Source organism: Thamnophis elegans, chromosome 3, assembly GCF_009769535.1.
Source record: "Thamnophis elegans isolate rThaEle1 chromosome 3, rThaEle1.pri, whole genome shotgun sequence".
NCBI lineage: Eukaryota > Metazoa > Chordata > Lepidosauria > Squamata > Colubridae > Thamnophis > Thamnophis elegans.
In genome coordinates this window covers 112,354,229-112,370,280 of record NC_045543.1, presented here as the reverse complement: position 1 = coordinate 112,370,280, position 16,052 = coordinate 112,354,229, and the positions used below count along the sequence as shown (strand labels likewise).

General features: G+C 38.7%; 1 protein-coding gene across 2 annotated transcripts; it reads right to left on the bottom strand.

Moving 5' to 3' along the window:
- Window positions 1–2,598: 2,598 nt before the first annotated feature.
- MARVELD2 (MARVEL domain containing 2) lies at window positions 2,599–14,041 on the bottom strand. Of its 2 annotated transcripts, none has more exons than XM_032214049.1 (7): window positions 13,406–14,041; window positions 11,144–12,271; window positions 9,978–10,010; window positions 9,274–9,410; window positions 8,140–8,311; window positions 5,628–5,678; window positions 2,599–3,900 (listed from the first exon to the last, which is right to left on the bottom strand). In XM_032214049.1, the coding sequence occupies exons 2-7, from the start codon at window positions 12,254–12,256 to the stop codon at window positions 3,790–3,792; spliced, it is 1,617 nt and encodes a 538-aa protein (XP_032069940.1). In that variant the 5' UTR covers window positions 12,257–12,271; window positions 13,406–14,041; the 3' UTR covers window positions 2,599–3,789. The 2 variants fall into 2 exon arrangements, with proteins under 2 accessions (XP_032069940.1, XP_032069941.1); XM_032214050.1 differs by lacking the exon at window positions 13,406–14,041 and adding an exon at window positions 13,118–13,287.
- Between the last annotated feature and the right edge of the window lie 2,011 nt (window positions 14,042–16,052).

The following is a 16,052-nucleotide window of genomic DNA, read 5'->3' as shown; positions in this document are numbered from 1 at the left end:
TCCATTCAGCACTTATTCTTTCCATTCTGTAATTCATTTATTAAAAATAATGAATTAAAGAAATTGATATATCCTAATGATTAGATATGTTCAGGTTGATGTGCTTCTACAGTATTTTAAATCTTTTCTTTCCACTTTACATTCCACTACCTTGTAATGGAATAATGTCCTAAGTATCTTTCTCTGAACCAATTATCTTGAAAAAACAGATGTCAAGCATTTAAATGAGTTGCTAACACAAAGATTTAACATTTGGCAAATGACAGAATATAATATAAAGCTGTTTGCTGCCTCAGGATACAAACCTCAAACACACGGAGGTTTGATTAATACTTAATTTAGTGGTGATGGTTAGAATATAATCACTTCAAAACACCTGCCGCTTTTGAATTTTAAACACAGTATGATAGGCTGTTTGCAAAAGTAAGAAGCTGAATGAATAATAATAAACCATTGTAGAATGAAATTACCATTTATGATTGCCCATATTTAGCCAAGCACTATACATACCTGCTGCGTTGTCTAAATTCACCTACGTATATGCAGTAGAAAAAAGGCGAAAGTTTGCTACAAATCACACTACATACAGATCCATTCACTTACAACTGTTCTGAAGCATTAACAACATTATGTAGCTTTTAAGTATGTTACCCAAATTGGAGGAGGTGTCACTTCAACTGCATACTCAAGTGACTGCATTTACACAATGTGCTAAGGCAGTATGTGGCTTGCACTCTGCCAGCTTCCCAGAAGAAAGGCCAATGGAGAAAATGACAGGAAATTGGAAATTCCAGGCTGACAAGCAGGTGACTGATTGTTACTGGGTGGGAGAGGGAGTATGGGTGTGTATGGGAGTGCAGGAAAGGTGCTGTGTAGGAAGCAGGGAGGATGCAGCTTCTAAGCAGGTGTGCAAGAGTGCAAGGGCAAGGATCAGGTGTGTAAGGGGTGTGGCATTGGTTGCTATGTGTGAGGGAGCACAAGGGGAACAGTGCAGGTCAGGAAGAGTGTGGGGGCGTGAGAGATGTTGCGTTGGTTGGTGGAGCACAAAAGGTGACGTACACATTTGGAAGAGTGCACAAGGGAATAAGAGTATGTGAGAGAGCCTTGTTAGGTTTCCTGTAAATAGATGTGAGAGAGCGAAATGACTTGGATCAGAGAGGATTTGTGAGGGGGCACAAATAGTAGGTAAGTAAATATGTCTGAAAAGATGACACAACAGATCATGGATTGTCTAGTATGTTTTATTCATTATTTTATGAAAATATACAGTTCAGTATTTCAGAAGGTTCGTTATAACTTAATACTATAAAGAAACCAAAGGAAAATGACTTGCACTGTAGTGCATGTTATTTGAAAATTATCTTTTTCCTTTTGTTTCTTTAACTTTTCTTTTCTTGAATTTTTTGCTTTATTTTTTTCTTCCTTGCTCTGTATTTGTTAGTTTTTACCTTCTTGTTTAAATTTTAATAAAAAGAATCATATGCTAAAAGGAGATTGTTTTAAAGTTATAGAAATTCACTACAATGTGCTAAGATTCTTCTGTAAAAAATGTGATATGATACAATATAGAAATGTAGAAAGATATATGAAATTCCCACCTCACTTATAAAAAGATAAGTGAATTGGAATTTCTATTTTCCAAGAGCTGTATTAAACAACTATGCTATTTAATGCCCTGAATAATTTTTCTGCACCTGCCATTCCAATCAACATTTTAAGTTGTTTAGAAAAAGTCAGCTATAAATCACTCCTGCAATCTGAATTTAAGAGGTGAAATTAGTTGACAATTCAAATATATATATATGTATGTATGTATGTATGTATACAAACATACATACAGGGCGGGGCATAACCTTTTCCTAGGGGGTCACAGCAACACTTGTAATAACAACACAAATAATTCATACACCATTCGAAAGCCCATCAAAAACTGAGTTTATTGACACGATTTAATAGTCAGTATGACCACCATTAGCCCTTCGAACAGCATTCAAACGAGGTAGATAAGAACACAACAAATCTTCAAACAGTTCCGTTCGATTTTCCAGATTTTCAACACAGTTTCCAAATTCATTCTCAAAGTTTCAACCGAATATCGATTTTGACCTTGCTCCTGAATCATCAGAGCTTCCACTTCATCCTTAATTATGGCCCCAATGTTCTCTGCCGGATTGAGATCTGGCGAATTTCCCGGCCAGACGTCATTGCCCCAAAATTCGACATTGTTGTTGCTCCAGCATCGCGAGCCTCTCGAAAGGCAATGCATTTTATTCTGTCAATGATCCTTTGTTCTTCCGAATCGAATTTTCCAGCCATTCTTAAAGCAAATTTAACATTTAATAGCTCATTGAATTCAGTTTTTTATGGGCTTTAAAATGAGGTGTCGCGGAAGTTGTAAACTGCTGTCGATCTTGCTGTGACCCCCTAGGAAAAGGTTATGCCCCGCCCTGTACATACATACATACATACATACATACATACATTGCTGTCTTTCAGCAGGACAGTAAGATTCAGTTTCAGTCTGAAAATATTTTAGTTGAATGCTGCTTTTCTTTGATAGTATTTACATTCTCTTTTATCATACTTTCCTCATGATATTTCCCCAAACAAAGCTAATAACTTTCTCTGAGAAAGGTTGTACTTGTATGCTCAAAATACATTACCTATAAAATAAATTTGTGAGAGATTTTCAAATAAAATGACATGTATCTAAATACTTAAGATTTAGGTCCCTTTATCCATCAGAATCTATTTTAAAAGAATGATACTAATCCCAGAACTTTTGTTTCCACATCCATATGATCCAACAAGAAAGCATGAAGGTAACTACCCCTCCTACAAAAAGGTTGTACTTTGCATAATTGTGATGTTTTCAAATGCCATAGCCTGTCAGATGGAATCTCATATACCTATTTTGTTGCAAAATAAATACAGGTCACAAAAATACAACTCCAATTTTTGCTTAGAATGTCAAGATTTACAAATATTAAACTTTCAAAATTATTTAATTTTAAAATGTATGGCTATCCAATGGAAATTGCTGAACAAGATGATTGTCCTATATAAAAACATAACTTTGTTATATAAATAAAACATTTATTAGTTCATATAAAGATGTATATAAAAAAATGGTTAATCACCTATGCAATATAGAGCTCAATCCAATGTTTCATGCATGTGAATATTTCTCCTTAACACAAACTATGCAACACTTCATTAGGAATTGCTAAAAGGGAATTAAGAACTGATGTTCCTAGCGATGAGATCACCAAACACATGTTTTGGGTTCTGTAGAACCTGAATCCAAGTTCCTGCCTGCCAAAGGAGGAGATGGCTAGACTCTGGTTCCTTGTCCTTCCAAGTAGGTCATTACACATAAATGGTTAAGTGGCACCCTAGCATATAAAGCAATTTGTAATACATATGGATTTTTGAAAAACTGCATTTCATGGAACTGAGCTACACATGGAATTAAGTCATACTTAAGTCATACCCGTTTACAGCATATTCATATTTAGGAAAATATCTCAGTGACAGAAATACAAATATTTTGAATTTAAAAAGTAAAAGATACTAATTTTGTCTGTTATTTTAGAATAGGATTATCAACAGTAGACATGGTTTAACTACATTATGAGAACGTTTTTCAGCTTACAGTAGAATTTTTTTTCCTTAGTTTGCAATATACAACCTAGATTTTAGTTACTAATTTTACAAGAAAAATGTACAATAATGGCAATAAATATTTTAAAATGATCAACAAATCTTGTTGGTAAAATTAAAGTCATTCTAAGTATTCCAATTGATAATTTTGTCATATTCCTGAATTCGTTGTTTTATGTGAGAAAGTTTGTTCTTTAGATATTCACATCGTTCTTTCTTCTCCTGAAATGTGGGATCCTGAAATACAAATGATTCAGTAAGTAAATTTACAATATCCATCCCTTTGGGTTAACCGAGTAACTAATAAAATATATGATTTACAACCACAATTTAACCAACATTTCTGTTGCTAAATGAGACACTTGTTAAGTGAGTTGTGCTCCATTTTGTGACCTTTCTTGACACAATTGTTCAGTAAATCACTGCAGTTGTTAGATTAGTAACATAGTTGTTAAGTGAATCTGGCTTCCCAATTATTTTTGCTTGACAGAAGTTCTCAAAAAGTGATCACATGACCTCAGAACATGGCTACATATGGACCAATTGCCAAGCATTCAAATTTTGATCACATGACCATGGAGAGGTTACACTGGTCATAAGTGTGAAAAAAGGAAGTAAGCTAAAATCCTTAATAGTTGTTTCTTACCTTTGATGTTCATTTCATACACAAAGTATATTATTTAATTTTATGTGAATGAAATCCCCATCTTATTGGGAGAGCATTTGATACACAGAAAAGCTCAATTCTTGGCTCAAATATGTAATCCTGGTAGCCACTGTAGAAAATTCTTAAAATATGCTGTGATTTGGTTTGATATAACATACCTCAGGCCCAGCAGAGCAGCCAAGCCATTATTGGACAACTGGGGAAGTTATAACTTATATCTGATCAGGGGTGGGCTTCAAAAATTTCAGCAATGGGTTCTCTGCCTGGTTGCTGGGTGGGCGTGGCCATGGTGGACGTGGCATTGGCGGCCTCTTGCACTACGGTTGGGGGGGGCTTTTCCCCCTCCCCAGGCTCCTGAGGCTTTCCTCAAGCCTCTGGGAGCGCGAAAACTGCCTCCCCGGGCTCTGGAGACCTTCTGGAGGCCCTTCCAGAACTTCCGGGAGACCTGTTTTTCTCTCTCCCCGAGCCTCCGCATGAGCCCTGCACTTACTTCAGAGCCAAAACAGGCCATGTGGAGACTCCTGGGAGGGGAGGAGTGGGGTGGGAGGGGCAGGGTCAGCCAGGGGTGGGATTTGGAAGTTCTCCGAACCAGCCATAACATTAGCTACGGGTTCTCCCGAACCCGGGTGAACCTGTAGTATCCCACCTCCATCTGATGCTGAAATCCTATCTCCATTTATCACTAAATGGAGCAAAGACTAATAATTCCACTGATTTCAGTATGACAGGAATTTATAAAATCTATTTTACATTGAGTAGGATAATGAGTCCATCTGGTAGAGTATGAACAATAGAATTACCATTAGGCATTTTTTTCAATCTTCTTTGAAGATGTCAAGAACTTAATTTGGGAACTACTTCATTCTAGATATGCTTTTACACTGAACTAGGGACATACGCAGTTTGGATCAGGCAAGATCAGAACCAAAAGACTGAGAGCAGACTGATCTATTGCAATAGCAATGAACAGAGAAATTGGTCTTCCTGATGAGAAGCAAGAAGTTATTAGGAACTGTAGGATGCATATTTTGTAGAAAGATTCATAAGGGTTGCACATGATATATATATATATATCTGTGTGTTTGTGTGTGTGCATACACTCACATTCACACAGACACATACACATCTTTAATTTTATAATCTGTCATTGCTGATTTCCTTTGCAATAATGGCTCTTTTAATATCAGCAAACTGGTATAAATCCTAAAAGCTCATAGATCCCTGGTGGTGTTTTTATTATTTCTCTGGACATCAAAGTCATTGACAGCAATGAATACATAAACAAGACAATACTCACATTCTTTTTCTTTTTATACTGTTGGAGAACATTGGCGATTCTATCGTGTTCCTAATAAAGAAAAAATGTAAAATATGAATACATTTCATTTACTTATTAAATTTATAATATTCTTTATGTTTTTATTTTCTATTTTGTACAATGGTTTGTTCTATTAGTGTTTAACTATTTCTTGACTTTTTAACATTTCTACCTTCTGACGCCATAATTATTATGGGCAGTATACAATATTATAAACAATCAAAAACTTTGTAAACAACAAAAAAGAATGATAGGTCCCCAGAAAGAGCAGTATAATCTCTCCCCATGTAGCAACTGCAATTCCTTTCTTGAATTGGAAGCAAGATTAATCATTAAGAGAACATGACAGAAAGAGACTGTTAAGATTATTAGTTGCTGCTGTCTCATTTAGATAAAGTTCTGGTTTGTTTGTAAGTGCTCGCACTGTTTGGCAAATGATTTTTTTTAAAAAAAATTACTATTGTATTCATGAAAAGTTATTAAACAAAGTAGGTACTTGAAGAGAAATATAGCAATAAGTCTCAATGCCACATGTGTTCTATTCTAACATTTAACATGCTTATGGAAAAGTTTGAATGTCACCATAAAGAGATCACTTGCTTGTTTGATCAACTTTGGTAAGAACTGCATAACCACCGAGCTCGGTTAGAAGCATCTGTATCACAAATACCAAGAAAGTAGACCAGGCAATATAGTGATTAGTAGTTCCAATCAGGGATGGGAGTAGCAGGCCATTTTATTTGTCTCTTGAGAAACCTGCATCCGGGTCAAGAAGCAACCGTGAGAACTGGACACAGAACCACTGATTGGTTCAAAATTGGGAAAGGAATCCGGGCAGGCCCTATACTGTCACCCTGCCTATTTAATTTATATGCAGAGCACATCATGAGAAAGGCGGGACTAGATGAATCAAAAGTTGGAATTAAGATTGCTGGGAGAAATAACAGCAACCTCAGATATGCAGATGATAGCACTCTAATGGCAGAAAGTGAAGAGAAATTAAAGAGCCTTGATGTGGGTGAAGGAGAGTACAAAAGTTGCTTGAAACTCAACATTAAGAAAACTATGATCATGGCATCCGGTGCTCTCAATTCCTGGCAAATAAATGGCGAAGAAATGGAGATAGTGACAGATTTTGTTTTCCCGGGCTGCAAGATGGAGACTACAGCCAAGAAATTAAAAGACGCTTGCTCCTGAGGTGGAAAGTTATGGCGAATCTAAACAGCAGACTAAAAAGCAGAGACATCACCCTGACAATAAAAGTGCGTATAGTCGAGGCTATGGTTTTCCCAGTTGCAATGTTTGGCTGGGTATAGTCAGACCATAAGAAAGGCTGAGCGCCAAAGAATTGAGGCCTTTGAACTATGGTGCTGGAGAAGACTCCTGCTATGCAAGGCGATCAAACTGGGCAGTCCTAGAGGAGATCAACCCTGATTGCTCTTTAGAAGGTCAGATCCTGAAGAAGAAACTCAAATACTGTGGCCACCCAATGAGAAGGAAGGACTCACTGGAGAAGAGACTAATGCTGGGAAAGATTGAGGGCAAAAGAAGAAGGGGACGACAGAGAATGAAGTGGCTGGATGGAGTCACTGAAGCAGTAGGCGTGAGCTTAAATGGACTCCAGAGGATGGTAGAGGACAGGAAGGCCTGAAGGAACGTTGTCCATGGGGTCCCGATGGGTCGGACACGACTTTGCAACTAACAACAACATGTTCCAATCATTCTATTGTTAGATAACAGTGTAAAGTTAGATAACAATCAGGGGTCCTCAAACTTTTTAAATGGGGCCAATTCACGGTCCCTCAGACCAGCTGAGTAGGTGTGGCTAAGTGGTCATATGACTGGGTGGGCGTGGCTAGGTGGTCATGTAACTGGGTGCGTCTGGTCAATATAGTAGTCTATTAAACAATACACACAAATTAAACTTTAATTTGTTATGCTCCTTGGGGTGGAAAGCAAGTTAGTGAAGGAATGTGGCTGCTTTGGGGGAGGCTGTAAGGGACTTCTATTTGTGTGTGTGTGTGTGTGTGTGTGTCCGTCCGTCCTTCCATCTCTCTCTCTCCCTCTCCCTCTCTCCCTCCCTCTCTCTCTCTCTCCTGGGCCTCTAGAACCACTCTGCCGCCCCCAAACAAGCCTGGTTTTAGCCTTCTGAGGCTTCTGCGCGTTCCGTTTTTGGCCTCCTTAGCCTCCAGAAGGTGGGTGGGAGCCGGCAGGTAGGTGGGGCAATGGGCAGGGCAACCTCATGGTCCCATGTGGGCCGTATTAATGGCTTCAGCGGGCCGTATTCGGCACCCGGGCCTTAATTTGAGGACCCCTGAATAACAAGATCTTCTTTATGTTCCTAACTTGTCTAACAAGTTATGGAACTTAGTAAGAAATATAAAATATGTATGCCTGGCAAAAATGAAGGTATTATCATGATTAGACCACTGATTAGGTAACTTATGTTTCAATATCTACTTACAAATACAAACTTTAAATCCATACTTACCAGAGTGTTTCCAGGATGCTGAGGAAGCTTCCTCATAAGTGCATCTAACTCATCAAATTTCTTCAAAACTGCATGAACTTCGGAAGACAGTTCTTTATATTCAGAAAACTGATCATTAAATACAGCTTTATAACGGTCTCTTTCCTCATTTGTCTGAATTGCTGGGTATTTTCTATAAGCAAACAGTTTCCAATCAGTGCTACGTCAACAATTCAGTAAATTGTAAAAGTGTGTATTATGGAATACTGAAAATTTAACTTTAAAATGTGTAACATGGGAAATTCTTTACAGATTATTAAAAATTGCATCAATAAGGCTAGAATCCTTGTTTTCCTTAGCATACAATTTTTGGATTGGAAAAATCGGGACAATCACTTATCTGGAAAACATTTGGCGCAATGGACTGGATCAGATATTTTAAACATTCGGATAAATTCATGGATTTGCATATCATATGATTGAAGTATGATCTGACAAAGTGACCATTGGTTAAACCCTAAGATATTTACAAAGTAATAGTCACATAAAGACTAAGACAAATCTAAACAAGCCACATTACAGTTTAATATGTCTGACTCCAAAGCTTAATAAAATTAAAAATCAAAATCAAAAGTGTACCTATTTTTTTATATAAATTAGGAAAACTTCTTCCAAGCTGTGGCATTACAACTTAAACAACAAATGTCTCAGGAAGAGAGCCAGTTTGGTCTAGCGGTTAAAGACCAGGCTTGTGAGACTCTGAGTTCTGGTCCTGCCTCAGCCATGAAAATCAGCTGGCCAATCTTGTGCCAGTCACTAACTCTCAGCCCAACACATCTCTCAGGGTGATGGTTGTGAGAAAATAGGAGGATAAAGATGTATTGCATTTGTACACTACTTCTGGGTTATTTATAAAAATAAAGGTGGAAAATAAAAGTAAATAAATGGTGAATAACAGACTAACCTTCACTAACCTTCACATAGTTAAACTATATTTGTTGGATTTATATATTGCATTTTTAAATCTTATAATGTGCCTTACTTATTTTTAATGTATTATTGGAATCAAGCCAGTGTGGTTTGGAAATTGTGGTTTAGGGCTTAATGTAATGGTGATCTTAAACGCTGTTTGCATACAAAAATACATATACTTACGCCAAGTAATCTGGCATCACTATTGGTTTAGGAATATGTCCTGCTGGTATATGGCCATTAAGTACTTCAGGCTTCATTTCTGTAACCTTCAGTGTCTTTATTGCTACTTTGGATGTGTCATTTTCATGATCTTCATACTATGTAAAAAGAATTTTCAATTTTTTTACTTTTGCACAAGTTTGTATTAAGTAACTTAAACTTCAATTCTCTAGTGCTAGTTTGTTGAAATGAGCAATTGTGTTAGATACTCTAAATTCATTTGGACAAGAAATTTTGCAGCCAAAATAATACCCCTGGCATCTTGTATAATACTGTTGTTACAGAGGCTTAAGGTACTACCTAGTGACCTACCCCAAACCATCTCATTTGAACGATTTGGGAAACAAATTATACTTAAAACTTTTGAAAACTTTCACGTTGCCTCCTAAAATATTTCATGATTTTCCATTGGGTTTTGCAGATGGCAATAACTGCAAGATACTGCTGTAAAAATTCAACATCAGGAAGGAAAATCATTAACTGGAAAATAAGGTGGTGTTAGTAGTAGAACACCAAATCAATATTTGTGAATTTTCACTAAAACAGATTTTTTTCTTTGTAAGAATTAATATTTTTTTATGTCTTTTTGAAGCAGACACTTTTGTGAAATAACTCAAATTCAGTAACTACAACATAAATAGAACATATGTAGTTCTGGTTCTTACCATTCTCTTTGGTGCAAATGATTGTGAATTCATCTAATAAAAGAAACAGAAATAACAGTATTAAATGTATACATTCATATTGTAACTGCTGATAATGCTATTTTGCAAATTCATTTCATTTTGTATTGACAGAATATAGATTGTAGTGGTGTGTACGCCTTTTTTAAACTCTGCAGAGAATTAGCATGAAAACAAATTATCTTCAAAAAACAGATGGTACTTTAGTCTGCAAGTAGAAAAATATTTTTATTTAGGCAGACTTTTGAAATGTTAACTGTTTTTTTCCCATTTTATTTATTATTACATTTATTTGCTGCCCATCTCAAGGACCAAGGCTACCCTGAGTTGTTTTATTGTTGTTTTAATGCATGTTTTGTTTTAACCACAAATTTTCTATTTTTTATTTTTATTATCCAGTGCTGCTGTATTTAGTGACTGATAGATAAAGAAGTGATTTCCATAAAGCTTTACCTACATAGGAATTGAGAAAATTGACATAATAATTAAATGCTTGTACACGGAAATTAAAATGGTTGGAAATCTTTTGATAGCAAGTTTATGGATATCACTTTCTAAAACCAGAGAACAATTCCATGAAAAAAAAGTTGTGAGACACTACATGAAAACTCACCTAGAATAATCAATACATATGGCTTATGTTTATAGTTCTATTTTAAAACATCTTTGGTTTCAACTACAACTCTTGGCTAAGAACTCATATATAAAGCAACAATGGCAAGTTTACTAGAAAAATCCAGTTACTTTATCTACTTGGTTCTGAAGGTACTTATATTTTGCTTTCATATATCAATGCAGATAATTCAATTTTTTTATTTTGCAGATTACCCTAAAATAAAATTTGAAGGATTGCTATGAGAAGAAGCAATTGCAAAGGAAATCATTTCTGCCTTTCCCTAATCAACACATTACAAAAAGTAATGTGTGGATTACCCCTTTACTGAAACTTTTCTAGGAATCTGCAATGATTGAAAATGTTCCTTAACTTTTTAAAAACTCTATTTCTCCCTAGCAGTCTTTGATACTTTTTTTCTGAATCTTAAGAGAGAGAAAAAATGAAGGAAATAAGCTTTATGGAAACAATATACTCCATCATTCATTTAGAAACACACATAAAGTACAATTTTGTGGCTGTGCTTGAAACTTACCCGCTCTTCCATGAACTCTCTGTGTCTGCGTGCAGCTTCATGTCTCCATAATTTTAGGCAAACTATTGCACTGATGAGATATATAATCATCGTTACAAACAAAAAAATAATTCCTGCTGTCTGTCCACCTTCTATACGGCAAAAAGCAGCATTCAATGGTGTATTAAATAATGAATATGAGCAAAGTCCTCCTCTGTTTGCATCATTTACATAGACAATAGCAGCTGACATATATAAAATAAACAAGGCCACATTGATTCCAAATTCAGTTAAAGGCCACCAGTGGGAATCCAGAAGAATAGTTCTGTAGTACATTGACATACCAAGAACTAGAAGTATGATAGTCACTATCCAAACAAGTGCTGCTACAACAAGAACAAAAGCAGTTTTGGGTCCACTGTAATAATAACCACCATATATGCTGTTTGCACCATAGCCATATGGTTGTGAAAAGCCATACATGTTGTACCACTCATTGTCTTTGTGAATGTAAGCTGTGATACAGGCAAATACAGCTGCACCTAAGAGCAGTTCAACAACAGCCAAGATTCTAAGCAATCCTGCCCAAGATTTCATGTAGGAATATCTCAGGTTAAAAGCTTCTACTTTCTCACTGTATGTCAGAGCCTGAGTGTGCCTTCCCAGAGAGCCATATGGATCTGCAGGGAGAATATCTTCAGCTTCTTTTCGTGAATTGTAAGTCCCTCCTGATCCTCCATATGGATCTTGATAAGAACTTGGTGTTGAAGTATGGTCTGCTTTCACTGGAGTAAGTGTTGGAGATGATGGGGGAGAACATTGCGTTCCATCTGAAATGGCAGATACTGGCTTATTCCATTCTGGATCACTTCGTTTTCCTTTGAAGAAGTTTTTCCATGAATCAGGAATGAATTTTCTCACTGGTTTGAGATCAGGGATTTCAGCCAACTCTTCATCCTCGCTTGGATAAAATTCAGGTCCAAATGGTGGCTGTAATGGAAGAGGCGGTGGCAACGATTCCAAATTTAATATCTCCTCAGCATCTTCTGGGGAATCCACATATGCTTTATCATAATGGACAGAACGACTTTCCTTCCCACTTTTGTGCTCCAGTGATGTATTCCTTGAAGACATTTGTGACCTCTTCCCCTATTTTGGAAATAATAAAATATTATTTTATTAATTTTATTAATATTTTTTATTTTTAATAAAACATTTTATTATTAATAATAAAAACCCTGCAAATTGGTGACAAATAGTTCAAGTGAAGGTTTAAAAAAAGGAAAGCCAACTAAATTTCTGCACTCAAAGCCAGGCGTGGGGGAAATCTAACATGCAATTATTGAGCTATAAATCCTCTTCCATAGTAAGGCAGTTGGGACCTGCCAACACACTTGGATTGCTTTAAATTTGATATTGGGTTTATCATAATGCTTGAAGCATCCATGAAACCACAACAATAAAGTGTAATGCCTCATCAGTCAAAGTCCAGACTGCTACACTGTGATGCTTGGATAGTTTGAGAGAATCCAAAATATATAAACAGGAAAAAGCAACACAGTGGTCATAATTTAGAAAATAAAACAAGGTCCACAAGCTCTAATTCCCGAGTATTGCAGTGATTTTCAATGCGGGCTATATATGACCCTTCCCATATGTCATGCCATATTTCTAAACGTTTGCCCTCATTATCATACAATTTAGATTAATAAACTGTGGACAGAAAACCAAACTGAACCTTCTCCCCCCCCCCCACCTAATGACCAGATCAACTAGCAACACTGAAGGGTTTATAGAGAGGGAAATAAGGGGAAAAAAAGATTTGAGAAATCCTGCCTTATCCACAGGTTGTTGAGCAAAGTTTGTGCTGCCGAGAGAGAGAAGGGGGGGGGGGGAAGACTGGAGATATCCCACACATACGTAGCTACTACTTTCCAGCATCAAAGTGCACTTTAACATCTACAACCTTAGACCTACATAACGCATTAAACTTACCGGGCCTTACTTCCAAAGAAATATCCACAGAATGTCACTAGGAATGCTCGAGATACACGAATTCCCACCCAATTCCGCACTGCTTCCCGTTTCCCCATCTTTTAATCCGCGCAAATCACGCAATTTGCGTGTACTGCCGCTACCACACCTTGCGCCCGCTCCGCCCTCACCCCAAAGCCCCGAGCCGCGACCCCGCCGGGCTCGCCCGATCCGTTACTGCGGGGACCGGATTTACCTCCCCACTCCCCCCCTCCCCACCGCAAACAGACAACAAAGTGCCCCACTCACTCTTTCAGACAAAAAGGGCGGGCAGAAATATATCCCGCTACGGACGGAGGCGCAACGGCCAGAAAGACAATCCCGTTTCCGTCTCCCTTTCCCGGAGGCGTTACTTTCGGGGGCGTCTCAGCCGCAACCCATCGTTCCGCCCATCTGGTCATGCGCTTCGGGCTTCCTTCGGGCTGCGAAGGCTTCCCTCCCTCCCTACCTGCCTCGCTCGCCACAGGTAGGCCTGGGTAGGGCGACCAGTCGCTTGCTTCGGTTCTCTGCGCTGCGCTCCCGGCGGCATCCTCCCGTCCTCTTCAAATCGCAATCGGTGTTGAGATTTTACACCGCGGGGAACGAACCTGTTTCGAAGGACGTCGTCCACGTTTCAAAAGAAATAAAAACAAAAACCCTCGACTGCTAGGGCAGGGCAGCTTTACCGGCAAATGTGGATAAAGACTTGGGTTACTACCAGCCAGAAATAATTAGCAGTTGGCAAGAAATGTGAAGTGGAATAGGATACAGAATAGTCTCACCCAAGGGTCTCCAACTTCGTGGAAGTTTATTTAAATGGTTGCCATTGCAGATCCTGTTGGTTTGGTGGTAGTGTAGGAAGTTATCACCCAGCCCTCTTCCAGAAAAATGAAATATCTTAGGAAATATTGAAAAGGCAGAATATTTCTCTGGATGTGAAAAGGAAGAAACATGTTTTATAAAGAGAGAATAGCTCCCTGTAGCTTCCTGCCCATCCCCACTTTGTCAATGGGCCATTAAGAAGGCCAAGCTAGTCCACTTTACATAATAAAGAGTTCTCCCCTTCAGCTCCAGGGGATGGGATTAAGGCAGTGATGGCGAACCTATGACACGCGTGTCAGTGCTGACACACATAGCCATTTGGGGTGACACGCACAGGATTTCATGCGATTCATCCTCGGCTCCTGCACGGCCGCCGAGGATGAAAGAATCTGTGCTGGAGGAACGGGGGGGGGGGGGGATGGGACGTATGATCTCCCCCGCCCACACTCACTTACTGTATCGCCGCCGCCCCTTTCTGAGCGCAGGGGCTGCTGGTAAGGAGTGCGTGCCGTGCGCACACACGTCATCAGCGCGGCGAGGGAGGACCCGCAGGAGAGGATCGTGGGAACAGTGCGCGCCTCTCTCCAGTCAGGCCGGCACAGAGAGTCTACTCCTGCGACTGTCGGTTACGACCGCACCACAGCAGGGAACAGCGGAGTGCCAACGGGAACTGTGAGCGCCATTAGCAGCAACTATTGGGGTGCCATGGACTTGTAATTGCCCACAATAACTGAGATAAGTGAGGGGGAGGAAGTTTTGTAGTTTAAACTATAAATTACGCAAAATTATGTTTTTGTCAAAGTGACACACAACGCGAGTTATGCTCGATTTTTTGCCGATTTTTGACACACCACGCCAAAAAGGTTGCCCATCACTGGATTAAGGCATGATAATATTGGCCCTTTACCCAACTCATGGCATCTGAGAACTCAACCAAACCTGGATTCAAAACGCAGCCTAGTGAGTTGCCCCTGCATGGCATCATGGGAGTCTGACAACCAATCAGAATACAAGATCAAGATCAAAGGTCAGAGGGGGATAAAACCAGGGACTCAGCATCTCAGCCCTCTCTTCTCTTCTCCACCAACATTGAAGCATGTGTTCACCTTTTCTGTTCAGGACTCAAGCCATGTGGTCCTGTCCACCATTAAACCATCTTTCCAAGCAGCCTCCATGTCTCCAGTGTCTTTTTCCCCACTTGGAGCCGAACCCAGAAGGACATTTCTTTCAACAATAGGAAACAGAGGGTTGAAAAAAAATTTAATTTGACGTTTTAGAGAGAGAGCATAAAACATATTTTTTAAAAAAAATAAAGTTCTAATAAGTAAACCAATAAAATGTCAGATATTAGTTTTTCCAATCTATTATTACTTATGAATTACAGACTGTGTTATCTCTCTTATTTAAAATATTAAAATAATCAAATTTTGAGCCAAGGAGCTGTTGGTGCAAACCAGTATCTGTCACAGGAAAAAAAAAGTAAAAGACATTTTTTCAATCAAAGTGTCAAGTAAGGTAGGCTGGCTGTCTTCAGTGCATGGGCACAGATAACAGCCATGGTAAGTGATTTGCCTACTTTTATCTGGTGCTGTAGCATCTCTGCTGCATCACTTACAGTTCATTTTATGCAGCAAAGAAGTGCTTTGCCGAAAACTAGCTTGAAATAAAATGCCTTATTGAGGCATTGCATAGACCTAGCAGTCAGTCATAAAATGCATGACTCGTCAAATGTGCGCCCGACAAAAGCGCGGCAAGAAACCTGCGACGTTGAAAGTGCTCCCACAAGAGTGCCGACAAAACCGCGCCCACAAAAGCGTGATTAGGGTTAAGGTTAGGGTTATTACGTTTTCGTTGTTTTTTGATGGCGCGCTTTCATCGGCGCGCATTTGTTGGCACGCTTCTGTGGGCGCGATTTTGACCTCGCGGTTTTCTTGCCACGGTTTTGTAGGCGCGGTTTTGTCGAGCGCGCATTTGTCGGTGAACCATAAAATGCATGTTTTGCAGAGAGCAAACTGATAAAACTTAGGCAATTAGTGCATCTGAAAGTATTCTTGCTAATACAGATTACAGTGGAGGCAGATACTTCCCTTCATAT